Source organism: Neoarius graeffei, chromosome 6 (genome assembly GCF_027579695.1).
Source record: "Neoarius graeffei isolate fNeoGra1 chromosome 6, fNeoGra1.pri, whole genome shotgun sequence".
NCBI lineage: Eukaryota > Metazoa > Chordata > Actinopteri > Siluriformes > Ariidae > Neoarius > Neoarius graeffei.
Window position 1 is genome coordinate 43,149,308 of NC_083574.1, and position 16,155 is coordinate 43,165,462.

Below are 16,155 nucleotides of genomic sequence, written 5' to 3' on the forward strand. Positions count from 1 at the left end.
TGGGGGTCTGAAGGCTCTAGAGGACCTGGAGTGAACAGAAAGAGGACTGAGGCCCCATCAAAGCTTAACTGGACCAGAAAGAGAACCCAGTCCTCTTTGTAATAAATTCACAGTGTGAACACAAAAAGAACTGAGTTCTTTTTCTGTTGGTCCACTTTTTGGTCCACTTAAAGAGGACTGAGTCTGGTTCCTTTAAAGGGGACCAGGTGTGAAAACACCCTTTGAGAACCACTGGCATCTTGTGTATATTTATTGGTCAGTAAAGTCAGATGATATTAGGATTCCAAACAAACATATACTATAGGCATGGTGGTATAGTGGTTAGCACTGTCGCCTCACAGCAAGAAGTTTCTGGGTTTGAACCCCATGGCTGATGGGGGCCTTTTTGTATGGAGTTTGCATGTTCTCCCTGTGTCTGTGTGGGTTTCCTGTGAATGCTCTGGTTTCCCCCACAGTCCAAAGACATGCAGGTTATGTAAAATACCCAGCCACTGGGGTTGCACAAGACAGTGAATCGCTGGGTTTCACGTGACGTCACATCCGCCTCATTAGTTATTCAAAGCTCAGTTGACAAAGCGTTTGTACGGCGAAGGTACATTGCTCACATGAAAAATGCCTTACGCTTGCGTTGTTTTAGGTTGTTTGAATCGATCAAACCTTGAAACTGATAAAAGATTCTTCAGAGTTCCCCGTGAACTAATAAAAAAGGGTGAACGAACACAGGATTTCACAAAAAGATGTCGAGAAAGGTGGCTTTTGAACGTCTCATTGAAATCAAAGGGAGCCGAGTCGAAGCGTGCTCGAGTTTGCAGTGATCACTTGGTGAAAGGTTTGTATCTCCCTCTCAGCTATGGCCTTCATGTTTTCCAAGGACTTTTCTTGCTGTGTCATTATTTTACGGTACTTTATCTAGTCACGAAGCGCTAAAGTCCCCAGCTGTTTCTTTTGCCGCTTTTCCACTACCAACGCGGCTGAGTCGGGCTGAGCCGTGCCGTGCTGAGTCGGGCTGAGTCGAGCTGAGTGGGGCTGTTGGAGTTGCATTTCGACTACAACCGCGCTGAACCGTGCTGGCTGGAAGTGGGTGGACACATTGGGTGGAGTTAGCGAAAGTGGGTGGACGTCACGTGGTGTTGTTAGGCGGCGCAAACAGTGACATCAGTGACCTTTTAAGCGGTAGTCTCACGACCCGGATAGTAAACAATAAACATGGAGGACATGGAGTCGTTAGTGTTGCTGGTCTTGGTGCTGTGGCTTGTTGTCACCGACAACGCCAACAGATACTGGCAAGAGCGTGTAGATGAGGCGAGGCGCATAAGGCTTCAGAAATTCTCGTAATTCTTCTTCTTCTGGGTTGACGGTGTTTACAGATCCCAGCGTGCTCGCGGGGCGTGTGTGGGCATGTGAGGACACTCCTCCTCACCAATCAGTGCACAGGGGAGTGTCTCCTCACGCCCCTAGCCCCACTCGGCTCGGTTTGGCTCACTTCAGCCCTACTCCAAAACCGTGCGAGTTTTGGGTGCTGAGTAGGGCTGAAGCGAGCTGAGTTGTGCTGCTCTGAGGTAGTCGAAACGCGAGCCGTGTCGGGCTGAAGTGAGCTGAAAAAGGGTAGTGGAAAAGGGCCATTAGTTTACTCCTCACAAAGTCCGTATGCATGAAGGTCACGACAAAATTCTTCCCCAGCCGTACAGTTACAATGCGCCGTGATCACTTCTCCGTCTTGTTTAACTAAGCTCCAGGTCTTTAAAGGGTTTTCTGATGATCTTTGTGAATGATTTACCTGAGAGATAAGAGCCAACACGAGTGAGAATCAAGCGAACTGTTGTTTGTTTACACTTCAACTTGCAGCACTTCGTTGTAAAGACGTGAACGAAAAGCTAAAAAAAAATACTTACACGGGCAAAAACAATACAGGATTCATTCGGCAGCGACTTGATAGCGAGGTCCTTTACCCAGCCACATACAAAAAAGTTGTAAGCCTCCATACTCTTCCACGCTTTCATCTGCTTTGCGGTGTAGAAGGACGTCTGCAACACCAGATAGTTCGAGATGTCGGGGAACTCGACTGAAGGGTAGTTTTCGAGATCGTATGACAAATCCTTCTTTCCCAGACTGGAGGGGTCGATTCCATTGCACACAGCAATCTTCTGAATATATCTAAAGCCAGCAGTGGCTTCTAGATTACGAGCGTACTCTGATAAGTTATCGCTAGTTGTTTGCACTACAGCAGCCGTTTAGACCACCAGCTATTTCACTTCCGGTAAAACCGCTAAGAAAAGTCACGTGACTGAAACCCAGCAATACTTAGTGCTGATCCCAAGCCGGGATAGACTGAAGGCCCAGCGTAAGATTAGCGTGACCTTAAACTGGTTATTAACCTTCTGAAAATAAATAGGCAGAAATAAATCTGCTGCTTATTTCAGTCAAAGAGCTCTGTTTAACAACTGGTGCATCTTGTGTTGCCTTAAAATTCACATACATCTCAATAAACAGCATGCTTTATACGTTCTCCCCCATATCACCATTCCAACGAATCCTTCCTTTGTGACACCAAGGCATCAGGACACAATCTGGACCATCCCGGCTCTTTTTACTTCCATGTGGATTATTTCTAGCATGGCCACTGCTGTGAATGTGATTATAGGTAGAAGCTAAAGCAGCAGGACTACAATTACCTCTGAGCCGGACACTTACTGTAATACCGAACGAGCATGGTGTTACGCAGCAACACACAAATCGGCAAGTGGAGGATCTAAATCAATTACGCTTTATTCATGGCAGCACATTCTGTAGGTCAGAAAACGATAACGCAAAGACCTACTTGTGCTGCTTCTCTCATAAATCTGCATGCCACAATGCATTCCACCGCAGCTCAAACACACACCGAATGAAAATAAATCGAGGTTTGACCAGGTAAAGTCTATTTATCCATAGCTTTAATTGCTGCTTTAATTGCTGGTTGAATTAGGAGTTCTTATCGCACCACCACCTTGTTTCTCAAGCAGTCTCCACACCGATCGTTAATCGAGACATGGTGTCTTTCTCAGTGTGTTGTAGCTGTTTTCAAAGCGGGGTCCGTGTTGCTGAGATGGAAATCACAACCCTTTATTATCATCACGGTTATTATATTTATTCCTATAGGTGTAACGATCCAGTGATTCAGATCAATCCATCAATTGAGATGAGTAGATGCAACTATAATAAATCGATAAAAACAACAGCCGAGTAAAAAAGTATTCGTATTTTAAAATACGCTAGTGAGGTGATCTGACCTCCATAACTTTGATAATCAAAATTAAAATAATCCTTCTCTACTACACTGTTAGAAATAGGGGGACAGTAGGAGTCCATTTCTGTCCCCCAAGGTACAATCTACACTAATGTACACTCAAGGGCTCATTATTGGACCTCAAGGTAACTGTGTGTACCTTTTTACGGTCAAAAAGGTACATGCATGTTCCCAAACAATATATAAAGGGTACAAATAAGCACTTTAGAAAGTACTGCCCCAGGGACAAGCCGTTGTACACCTAAAGGGACAATAATCTACTTTATTTTCTGAGAGTGTAGGCATATAGGCATTTGACAATTTACCCAGTTCATGATTTGATTCATCATACTATATTTGGTACACAATTCAATTTTCCCATGCTATTTTTGGAAAACAGGCAGCACGGTGGTGTAGTGGTTAGCGCTGTCGCCTCACGGCAAGAAGGTCTGGGTTCGAGCCCCGTGGCCGGCGAGGGCCTTTCTGTGCGGAGTTTGCATGTTCTCCCCGTGTCCGCGTGGGTTTCCTCCGGGTGCTCCGGTTTCCCCCACAGTCCAAAGACATGCAGGTTAGGCTAACTGATGACTCTAAATTGACCGTAGGTGTGAATGTGAGTGTGAATGGTTGTCTGTGTCTATGTGTCAGCCCTGTGATGACCTGGCGACTTGTCCAGGGTGTACCCCGCCTTTCGCCCGTAGTCAGCTGGGATAGGCTCCAGCTTGCCTGCGACCCTGTCAAAAAGTCAAAGTCCTTCCCACGCCTTACAGTACCTGGTATTCCTGGGCAGTCTCCCACTCAAGTACTAACCAGGCTCAACTCTGATGGTGGCGCATCGGGTGGCACTGATCTCCGTTTCCGTAGCCCTCGGCCTCTCACCTATTACATAGCTAGGGTTACAGTGGGGGGCTAGTCCTCTGGTAACCACGAGAGTTTAACTCCCCATGCACATCTGTATTGCAGCGTGCCTTGCCAGATGGTAGTAGGTACCATTTTTATGATGGTCTTTGGTATGACCGGACCGTGAATAGAACTCACGATCTCCTGATCGAGAGGCGGACACGCTACCACTAGGCCACTAGTCGGTCTGCGACCCTGTAGAACAGGATAAAGTGGCTAGAGATGATGAGATTTTTGGAAAACAAATTGCATTACAAAAATATATATATTTTCTTATTCTTTATGAACTGAAATATTACATTTTGTTAAATTAAAACAAAAGTTTCATTTTCTTAATAACCAGCAATAATTTTTTATTCACATTTGTAAAGGTTGGCGTAAAATACAAGTTAAATATTAGCCTATTAACTTATGCATTGTATTAAAAAAGAAAAAAGTTAATAACAAATAGGCCTTTTCTTAAAGGAGAACTGAAGGCAAATTTATTATCAAAATTCTATTTCTCATTTTATTAAATATCGGAATGCATTTTTGATGGCTATTTTGTCGCTGCTATAGCAAGTTATGAGTGTTTGAAATATGCTCTGTAATACATCAGTCCATATGTCAAAGCAATGGCCGTAAACGAGATTCTCTGAGACCTGTGCGAGACATCGTAGGACGGAAGGAAAACATACTGCGGAAATCAAAGTGACCGACATCTGCCAGCGTTGTCAAAAGACGCGCGCGCCCTCTTTCGAATGCTGATGTAATCAAGCTGGAGGTTTTTTTTGTTTTGATAGCAATCAGGAAAGTTTGAAAAAAGTAGGCAGTAATCGTCATTTAAACTCGTTTTTGTGCAATATTTCATTTGGAAAACAGTTTTCAAAATGGCGGCGCTGACACCTGGCTGACACTTCACATTTTGAAGTCTCGCACAAGTCTCGTGAAGATCGCGCGGATAAGCGACGCCTGCCGTGGACCAAACGAACTGCATTCAACATGGCTAAAAACCGAATAGGCCAATAAGTATAATATTTAATTGCAAATTAGTTGCCAATACGATTCACGATATAAGGTTACTAAAACCGAAAACGTCACTGAATAACACGTTAATTAAGAAATAAAGCAAGTTTAAAAATGACTTCAGTTCCCCTTTAATAAACTTCCATTTGCTTCTCTTTTTTTTTGGCTTTCAGCAGTCTGTAAAAAGAGGGCTCTGATTTCTTGTTAAATCTCTCTGTACAGTCAATCGCGCAGCAGCTCTTTCCCATATTAGAGCTTGCGTGCGCGTGTTTTTTTGCGACATTAGAGCTGTGTTACTTCTGCTTATGGTGAAGTCATGTGCATTCCTGCTATTGTAGGTCATTGTGCCGTCTTCTGTCTAAACAACACAACTACAGCCAGGAAAATCAAAGTGATTACACAGCCTGATAATAATCATGAATCAGTTTTTTGTTTCATCAATTTGAATCGTTATAAATGGTATGGCGATTTATCATCGCACACTAGATCATTACATGCCTATTCTCTACTACGTCAACAACATTCACAAATTAAATTAACAGGAAGTCATATGCAAAATCAGATGCTACTAAATCAAACTATTTCATCAAATAACAAATCATTGTTTTATGAATCAAAGTTACATTGTAAAATTTGGAAGCCTAACGTGTCACCCAGATTTCACCAACTGGTCCCTCAGATCGAATGGATTTAATTTAAACGGTGGGAGGAAAACAAAAACTTTAGTAATAATTAAGGTTAACTTGACCCCGATGTGTTCTGTTGAAAATTTCAAGAATAATAATTTTTTAAAAAACTCTATGGCTCAAAATAAATAGCAGAAATATGATTGTGTGTATAAATACGGAGCCTAAATATTTGGATAAAGGATTATGTTCGGATGGGTGTGTGAGAAAAGTTGCGGCAAAAAAGGTTCTGAAGCCACGGTGTGATTATGAAAGCAGGTACATGACATATACGCACATGGAAGCAGATCACAGGTCATATCAGGGTGAAGTTCAAGTAGTAGAACATTAATTTGAATATCTTATTAGCATTATTATTTATGGATTCACTTGACGGCATTTGCAATATTTTGTCCAGGCTTCACGCACCATAGTTTACTGTCTAATACAGTGTTCAGTCTTCTGCATTAAGAGACTTGTGTGAAGCTCTTCCACATCCCACATGTTTCTGATGCCAGGAGAGCCGGAATAAACTCGAGCTACAGGTCATGATCTCTCGTTCATGCAACACTGGCACAAGCATCGGAAAATCCGTAATGAGAAAATATGTAAATTGCTGAACGAGTCTCAGTGCTGTACATGAAACCACTTTACCGTGGATGAGCAACATGTTGAGATGTGATGTAAACAGGTATTTTTAGAGGTGCACATATATAATCGGCATGTGCATTTGTTTTAGATCAGGAGAGAGAAAAAAAAAAATCACTGAAATATTTTTAAGACTTGGCTGATGCTCTGCATTTCAACTGATCCGGACAAATTAAATCCAATCCGATTCGATCCGATCCAAAAGCTCAAATTACGCGCCACAGCTTACAATATAAACACACTGCGAGTAGATGAGAGTAATACAGACGAGATTTATAGTGATCGTTATGTCAAATCATAGCAAAATGATCGATTTCATGAAGGCTGGGTGGGTTTTGTAATCCATCATGTGCTGATGCATTAACAAGAACATGGATAAATACATACATAATGCCAGATCCACCATAGCCTTGAGATAAATGTCGATTCATACTGCTGTATATATGTACATCCTAGGTTCTGTTTATATATCTGTATATACTGTTTATTGTATATGGTCAGAAATAGGGGTACAGTAGGAGTCTATTTCTGTCTCCCCAGGTACAATCTACACTAATATACCTCTTAGGGCTCATTATTGGACCTCAAGGTAATTATGTGGCCAAAAAGGTCCATAGATGTTCCTAAGCGGTATATAAAGGGGACAAATAAATACCTTAGAGGGTACCGCCCCAGTCACAAGCCATTGTACCCATAAATGGTATATAACAATATACTTTATTTGCTGTATAAAGGTTACAATGTACATATACAGTATCATACATATACATATCTTATATATACACATTATTCTCACAGACAATATTTTTTTTGTATTATAACAGCATAATTTACCTTTCATAACTGTTATCTAGTCAACAGCTACCGCACATATTCACCGCCCATAGTCTTGTCGTTACCTCCGTCAAGTTTGTTGGAGGACATTAATGTTCTCGCCTCTGTTTGTTTCTAACGTAATTCAAAAAGTTATGTTTGGGGGAAAAATTCTGATTAAATTTTTAAGAAAGGTGACCCATGGACCAAGGAACGATAGATTAGATTTCGATGCAAATCTTGACATGTATTTTGATCCAGGATCCAGATATGTATGCAAAGCCGGGATCTTTCTTTCTTTTTTTTTTGTCTGTTCCCAAAATAGCTCAAAAAGTAGTGAACAGATTTTGATGACATTTTGAGGAAAGGTGGGCCAAGGAACAATTGATTAGATTTTGATACCGATTTGAATATGTGGCTTGGCGGAGGTATGCACTCTATGAAGTGCCCTTGTACTGTAGTTTGTTTGTTTGTTTACTGACTGTAGATATTTCATATATATGTGTGTGTGTGTGTGTGTGTGTGTGTGTGTGCGCGCGTGCGTGCATGTGTAATTTGTCCAAATGGTACTATTTGCACTTCTGGTAGATGTTTAACTGCATTTCACTGGTTGCTGAGTGGGCTACCTGTACTGTGCACTGATAATAAAGTTCTATCTATGCACGGAATAATGATGTAATAATATCATTCTGAGAAACAGAAGTCTAACGCTGAGGTGTGTTCACTGACTGAGTTTAGCACTACAAGACGAGAGGGTGAGTCGGAGGTTCATGGATCCAGCTATACATTCATTCAAGAGTGTGTGTGTGTGTGTGTGTGTGTGTGTGTGTGTGTGTGTGTGTGTGTGTGTAATTTGCCCAGTTGGTACTATTTGCACTTCTGGTAGATGTTTAACTGCATTTCACTGGTTGCTGAGTGGGTTACCTGCACTGTGCACTGATGATAAAGTTCTATCTATCTATCTATCTATCTATCTATCTATCTATCTATGCACGGAATAATGACATAATAATATCATTCTGAGAAACAGAAGTCTAACGCTGAGGTGTGTTCACTGACTGAGTTTAGCACTACAAGACGAGAGGGTGAGTCGGAGGTTCATGGATCCAGCTATACATTCATTCAAGAGTGTGTGTGTGTAATTTGCCCAATTGGTACTATTTGCACTTCTGGTAGATGTTTAACTGCATTTCACTGGTTGCTGAGTGGGCTACCTGTACTGTGCACTGATAATAAAGTTCTATCTATGCACGGAATAATGACGTAATAATATCATTCCGAGAAACAGAAGTCTAACGCTGAGGTGTGTTCACTGACTGAGTTTAGCACTACAAGACGAGAGGGTGAGTCGGAGGTTCATGGATCCAGCTATACATTCATTCAAGAGTGTGTGTGTGTGTGTGTGTGTGTGTGTGTGTGTGTGTGTGTGTGTGATTTGCCCAATTGGTACTATTTGCACTTCTGGTAGATGTTTAACTGCATTTCACTGGTTGCTGAGTGGGCTACCTGTACTGTGCACTGATAATAAAGTTCTATCTATCTATCTATCTATCTATCTATCTATCTATCTATCTATCTATCTATCTATGCATGGAATAATGACGTAATAATATTCTGAGAAATGGAAGTCTAATGCTGAGGTGTGTTCACTGACTGAGTTTAGCACTACAAGACGAGAGGGTGAGTCGGAGGTTCATGGATCCAGCTATACATTCATTCAAGAGTGTGTGTGTGTGTGTGTGTGATTTGCCCAATTGGTACTATTTGCACTTCTGGTAGATGTTTAACTGCATTTCACTGGTTGCTGAGTGGGCTACCTGTACTGTGCACTGATAATAAAGTTCTATCTATGCACAGAATAATGACGTAATAATATCATTCCGAGAAACGGAAGTCTAACGCTGAGGTGTGTTCACTGACTGAGTTTAGCACTACAAGACGAGAGGGTGAGTCGGAGGTTCATGGATCCAGCTATACATTCATTCAAGAGTGTGTGTGTGTGTGTGTGTGTGTGTGTGATTTGCCCAATTGGTACTATTTGCACTTCTGGTAGATGTTTAACTGCATTTCACTGGTTGCTGAGTGGGCTACCTGCACTGTGCACTGATAATAAAGTTCTATCTATGCACGGAATAATGACGTAATAATATTCTGAGAAACAGAAGTCTAACGCTGAGGTGTGTTCACTGACCGAGTTTAGCACTACAAGACGAGAGGGTGAGTCGGAGGTTCATGGATCCAGCTATACATTCATTCAAGAGTGTGTGTGTGTGTGTGTGTGATTTGCCCAATTGGTACTATTTGCACTTCTGGTAGATGTTTAACTGCATTTCACTGGTTGCTGAGTGGGCTACCTGTACTGTGCACTGATAATAAAGTTCTATCTATCTATCTATCTATCTATCTATCTATCTATCTATCTATCTATCTATCTATCTATCTATCTATCTATGCATGGAATAATGACGTAATAATATTCTGAGAAATGGAAGTCTAATGCTGAGGTGTGTTCACTGACTGAGTTTAGCACTACAAGACGAGAGGGTGAGTCGGAGGTTCATGGATCCAGCTATACATTCATTCAAGAGTGTGTGTGTGTGTGTGTGTGTGATTTGCCCAATTGGTACTATTTGCACTTCTGGTAGATGTTTAACTGCATTTCACTGGTTGCTGAGTGGGCTACCTGCACTGTGCACTGATAATAAAGTTCTATCTATGCACAGAATAATGACGTAATAATATCATTCCGAGAAACGGAAGTCTAACGCTGAGGTGTGTTCACTGACTGAGTTTAGCACTACAAGACGAGAGGGTGAGTCGGAGGTTCATGGATCCAGCTATACATTCATTCAAGAGTGTGTGTGTGTGTGTGTGTGTGTAATTTGCCCAGTTGGTACTATTTGCACTTCTGGTAGATGTTTAACTGCATTTCATTGGTTGCTGAGTGGGCTACCTGTACTGTGCACTGATAGATAGATAGATAGATAGATAGATAGATAGATAGATAGATAGATAGATAGATAGATAGATAGATAGATAGATAGATAGATCATTCTGAGAAACAGTCTAATGCTGAGGTGTGTTCACTGACTGAGTTTAGCACTACAAGACGAGAGGGTGAGTCGGAGGTTCATGGATCCAGCTATACATTCATTCAAGAGTGTGTGTGTGTGTGTGTGTGTGTGTGTGTGTGTGTGTGTGTGATTTGCCCAATTGGTACTATTTGCACTTCTGGTAGATGTTTAACTGCATTTCACTGGTTGCTGAGTGGGCTACCTGTACTGTGCACTGATAATAAAGTTCTATCTATGCACGGAATAATGACGTAATAATATCATTCCGAGAAACGGAAGTCTAATGCTGAGGTGTGTTCACTGACTGAGTTTAGCACTACAAGACGAGAGGGTGAGTCGGAGGTTCATGGATCCAGCTATACATTCATTCAAGAGTGTGTGTGTGTGTGTGTGTGTAAGTAATTTGCCCAGTTGGTACTATTTGCACTTCTGGTAGATGTTTAACTGCATTTCATTGGTTGCTGAGTGGGCTACCTGTACTGTGCACTGATAGATAGATAGATAGATAGATAGATAGATAGATAGATAGATAGATAGATAGATAGATAGATAGATAGATAGATAATTCTGAGAAACAGAAGTCTAATGCTGAGGTGTGTTCACTGACTGAGTTTAGCACTACAAGACGAGAGGGTGAGTCGGAGGTTCATGGATCCAGCTATACATTCATTCAAGAGAGTGTGTGTGTGTGTGTGTGTGTGTGTGTAATTTGCCCAATTGGTACTATTTGCACTTCTGGTAGATGTTTAACTGCATTTCACTGGTTGCTGAGTGGGCTACCTGTACTGTGCACTGATAATAAAGTTCTATCTATGCACGGAATAATGACGTAATAATATTCTGAGAAACGGAAGTCTAACGCTGAGGTGTGTTCACTGACCGAGTTTAGCACTACAAGACGAGAGGGTGAGTCAGAGGTTCATGGATCCAGCTATACATTCATTCAAGAGAGTGTGTGTGTGTGTGTGTGTGTTTAATTTGCCCAATTGGTACTATTTGCACTTCTGGTAGATGTCTAACTGCATTTCACTGGTTGCTGAGTGGGCTACCTGCACTGTGCACTGATAATAAAGTTCTATCTATGCACGGAATAATGACGTAATAATATCATTCCGAGAAACGGAAGTCTAACGCTGAGGTGTGTTCACTGACTGAGTTTAGCACTACAAGACGAGAGGGTGAGTCGGAGGTTCATGGATCCAGCTATACATTCATTCAAGAGTGTGTGTGTGTGTGTGTAAGTAATTTGCCCAGTTGGTACTATTTGCACTTCTGGTAGATGTTTAACTGCATTTCATTGGTTGCTGAGTGGGCTACCTGTACTGTGCACTGATAGATAGATAGATAGATAGATAGATAGATAGATAGATAGATAGATAGATAGATAGATAGATAGATAGATAGATCATTCTGAGAAACAGTCTAATGCTGAGGTGTGTTCACTGACTGAGTTTAGCACTACAAGACGAGAGGGTGAGTCGGAGGTTCATGGATCCAGCTATACATTCATTCAAGAGAGTGTGTGTGTGTGTGTGTGTGTGTGTGTGTGTGTGTGTGTGTGTGTGTAATTTGCCCAATTGGTACTATTTGCACTTCTGGTAGATGTTTAACTGCATTTCACTGGTTGCTGAGTGGGCTACCTGTACTGTGCACTGATAATAAAGTTCTATCTATGCACGGAATAATGACGTAATAATATTCTGAGAAACGGAAGTCTAACGCTGAGGTGTGTTCACTGACCGAGTTTAGCACTACAAGACGAGAGGGTGAGTCGGAGGTTCATGGATCCAGCTATACATTCATTCAAGAGTGTGTGTGTGTGTGTGTGTGATTTGCCCAATTGGTACTATTTGCACTTCTGGTAGATGTTTAACTGCATTTCACTGGTTGCTGAGTGGGCTACCTGTACTGTGCACTGATAATAAAGTTCTATCTATCTATCTATCTATCTATCTATCTATCTATCTATCTATGCATGGAATAATGACGTAATAATATTCTGAGAAATGGAAGTCTAATGCTGAGGTGTGTTCACTGACTGAGTTTAGCACTACAAGACGAGAGGGTGAGTCGGAGGTTCATGGATCCAGCTATACATTCATTCAAGAGTGTGTGTGTGTGTGTGTGTGATTTGCCCAATTGGTACTATTTGCACTTCTGGTAGATGTTTAACTGCATTTCACTGGTTGCTGAGTGGGCTACCTGTACTGTGCACTGATAATAAAGTTCTATCTATGCACAGAATAATGACGTAATAATATCATTCCGAGAAACGGAAGTCTAACGCTGAGGTGTGTTCACTGACTGAGTTTAGCACTACAAGACGAGAGGGTGAGTCGGAGGTTCATGGATCCAGCTATACATTCATTCAAGAGTGTGTGTGTGTGTGTGTGTGTGTGTGTGTAATTTGCCCAGTTGGTACTATTTGCACTTCTGGTAGATGTTTAACTGCATTTCATTGGTTGCTGAGTGGGCTACCTGTACTGTGCACTGATAGATAGATAGATAGATAGATAGATAGATAGATAGATAGATAGATAGATAGATAGATAGATAGATAGATCATTCTGAGAAACAGTCTAATGCTGAGGTGTGTTCACTGACTGAGTTTAGCACTACAAGACGAGAGGGTGAGTCGGAGGTTCATGGATCCAGCTATACATTCATTCAAGAGTGTGTGTGTGTGTGTGTGTGTGTGTGTGTGTGTGTGTGTGTGTGATTTGCCCAATTGGTACTATTTGCACTTCTGGTAGATGTTTAACTGCATTTCACTGGTTGCTGAGTGGGCTACCTGCACTGTGCACTGATAATAAAGTTCTATCTATGCACGGAATAATGACGTAATAATATTCTGAGAAATGGAAGTCTAATGCTGAGGTGTGTTCACTGACCGAGTTTAGCACTACAAGACGAGAGGGTGAGTCGGAGGTTCATGGATCCAGCTATACATTCATTCAAGAGTGTGTGTGTGTGTGTGTGTGATTTGCCCAATTGGTACTATTTGCACTTCTGGTAGATGTTTAACTGCATTTCACTGGTTGCTGAGTGGGCTACCTGTACTGTGCACTGATAATAAAGTTCTATCTATGCACAGAATAATGACGTAATAATATCATTCCGAGAAACGGAAGTCTAACGCTGAGGTGTGTTCACTGACTGAGTTTAGCACTACAAGACGAGAGGGTGAGTCGGAGGTTCATGGATCCAGCTATACATTCATTCAAGAGTGTGTGTGTGTGTGTGTGTGTGTGTAATTTGCCCAGTTGGTACTATTTGCACTTCTGGTAGATGTTTAACTGCATTTCATTGGTTGCTGAGTGGGCTACCTGTACTGTGCACTGATAGATAGATAGATAGATAGATAGATAGATAGATAGATAGATAGATAGATCATTCTGAGAAACAGTCTAATGCTGAGGTGTGTTCACTGACTGAGTTTAGCACTACAAGACGAGAGGGTGAGTCGGAGGTTCATGGATCCAGCTATACATTCATTCAAGAGTGTGTGTGTGTGTGTGTGTGTGTGTGTGTGTGTGTGTGTGATTTGCCCAATTGGTACTATTTGCACTTCTGGTAGATGTTTAACTGCATTTCACTGGTTGCTGAGTGGGCTACCTGCACTGTGCACTGATAATAAAGTTCTATCTATGCACGGAATAATGACGTAATAATATTCTGAGAAACGGAAGTCTAACGCTGAGGTGTGTTCACTGACCGAGTTTAGCACTACAAGACGAGAGGGTGAGTCGGAGGTTCATGGATCCAGCTATACATTCATTCAAGAGTGTGTGTGTGTGTGAGAGTGTGTACCTGTCATCGTAGCAGAAATCAGCGCCCAGTGTGTTGACGTACAGGACCAGAGCCACAGCGCTGCACACCAAATCTGCAATCATCTCTGTCTCTCCAAAACAAGACCAAAAGAAGAGCAAGCGGAGAGAGACGACCCGAGGGATTGAACCGATCCCCTCTTTCTATTCGCTGTTTGCGCGTCGCGCGCTCAGAGAGAGAATAACAAAACCCCAGCAGAGAGCGCGCGTGCCCATGGCTGAAGGGCTGGATCGCACACACACCGGCGCGCGCCGCTCTTAGCCCATGGTGAGGATGAAGAGCGCGAGCGCGGCTTTGATCCACAGGAGGAGACGCGGACGCGCGCGATGTTTACAGGCAGCCGAGCAGCTCGCGCGCCTCCGTGCAGCCGGAGTGTTTGTGTGGAAGCGCTGCTGCTGCTGCATGCTGAACCCACAGGAAGCGCCGCCACAGAGCCGCGTGTGGTCGCCCTCAGCAATGCGCATGCGCCCGGCACCTCCCCCGCACGCCTCTCCTTCTCTTCTCTCGAGCCGAATTAAAGACAGAAGGCTCCAGGTTTCAGCCTGCACTTACCCAGCAATCATATCATTACTGAGCACAGGGGCGAGGACAGGACTCCTTCAGTTACTCAACCTACACCAGCTCAGATCAGCTCTCCTCTTCTGACTCACTCTGTGTGTGTGTGTGTGGTGGGGAACTACTGTAAGGACAAAATACTCTTGGAAAGATGAACACAACTCTTTCAACAGATGTGCAGTGTTTCTGCATTCTCAACAAAAAGAGAGAGAGAGAACTATAGTTGCCATTTCCTTGATGCTATAGTGGTCTGCTCAAGGAAGGGTCACATTGTGTACCTGTTACCTAGAAAGAAAGCACACACTTATGAAATTTCCAGTGAACACACAGTCTCTGGGCAGCACGGTGGTGTAGTGGTTAGCGCTGTCACCTCACAGCAAGAAGGTCCTGGGTTCGAGCCCCGGGGCTGGCGAGGGCCTTTCTGTGTGGAGTTTGCATGTTCTCCCCATGTCCCTCCGGGTGCTCCGGTTTCCCCCACAGTCCAAAGACATGCAGGTTAGGTTAACTGGTGACTCTAAATTGACCGTAGGTGTGAATGTGAGTGTGAATGGTTGTCTGTGTCTATGTGTCAGCCCTGTGACGACCTGGCGACTTGTCCAGGGTGTACTGGATAGGCTCCAGCTTGCCTGCGACCCTGTAGAAGGATAAAGTGGCTAGAGATAATGAGATGAGATGAGACACAGTCTCTGGACAAAACCAGAGCACCCGGAAGAAACCCACGCAGACAACATGCAAACTCCACACAGAAAGGCCCTCATCAGCTGCTGGGTTCGAACCCAGAACCTTCTTGCTGGGAGGCAACCATGCTAACCACTTACACCACCCAGAAAAATGCATAGACAGTATACCCTCACTTCCAGGAATCAGGGTGAATCCAGAGTCGATCTCAGAAACACTGAGCATGATGAAGAAAGCACAACTTTATTCATCACACACTTGTGAAATTTCCAGTGAATACACATCCAGGGCAGTGGGCAGCCATGCTAACAGCGCCCGGGGAGCAGTTAGGAGTTAAGGCCTCTGCATGCTCTTGCGACAAGGCTTTCGCAGATAGCTTTTCGCAGACAGTTGTAATTTATCGTTGAGCGGGGAGTAATAGGCGTGCACGATGTTATTCACCGCCACAATGCAAGGGGGCGCGAAGTCGCAAAATCGCTAGGAGTAGTTGGTGGGTGTGGTTAGTGGAGTGTTTATCCTCCGGTTACTGATAATGACTAGAACTGGAGTCGTATAGATGTATGTACTTCCTCACTTCCTCGATCAACCGCTCTTCATGCTGCTCCATCTTCGCTCGTGTTTTTAAAAATGGCGGTCATGAAAACAAACCAAACCTGGAAAGTAGGGAAGCGGAAGTGCATGTACAGCGGATGTAGAGTGGACCAATCAGAGCCCTCTTGTCTGCGAC

General features: G+C 43.0%; 1 protein-coding gene across 4 annotated transcripts in view; it reads right to left on the reverse strand.

Moving 5' to 3' along the window:
- Positions 1-14,655, reverse strand: part of tmtc2b (transmembrane O-mannosyltransferase targeting cadherins 2b) — a 462,924-nt gene extending 448,269 nt beyond the window's left edge. For 3 of the 4 annotated variants that reach the window (XM_060923687.1, XM_060923688.1, XM_060923686.1), the window contains exon 1: positions 14,178-14,655. In XM_060923687.1, coding sequence (XP_060779670.1) covers positions 14,178-14,260 — 83 coding nt within the window. In that variant the 5' untranslated portion in view covers positions 14,261-14,655. The remainder of the gene's footprint in view (positions 1-14,177) is intronic. The other variant, XM_060923689.1, reaches the window with a different exon arrangement.
- Positions 14,656-16,155: the final 1,500 nt, after the last annotated feature.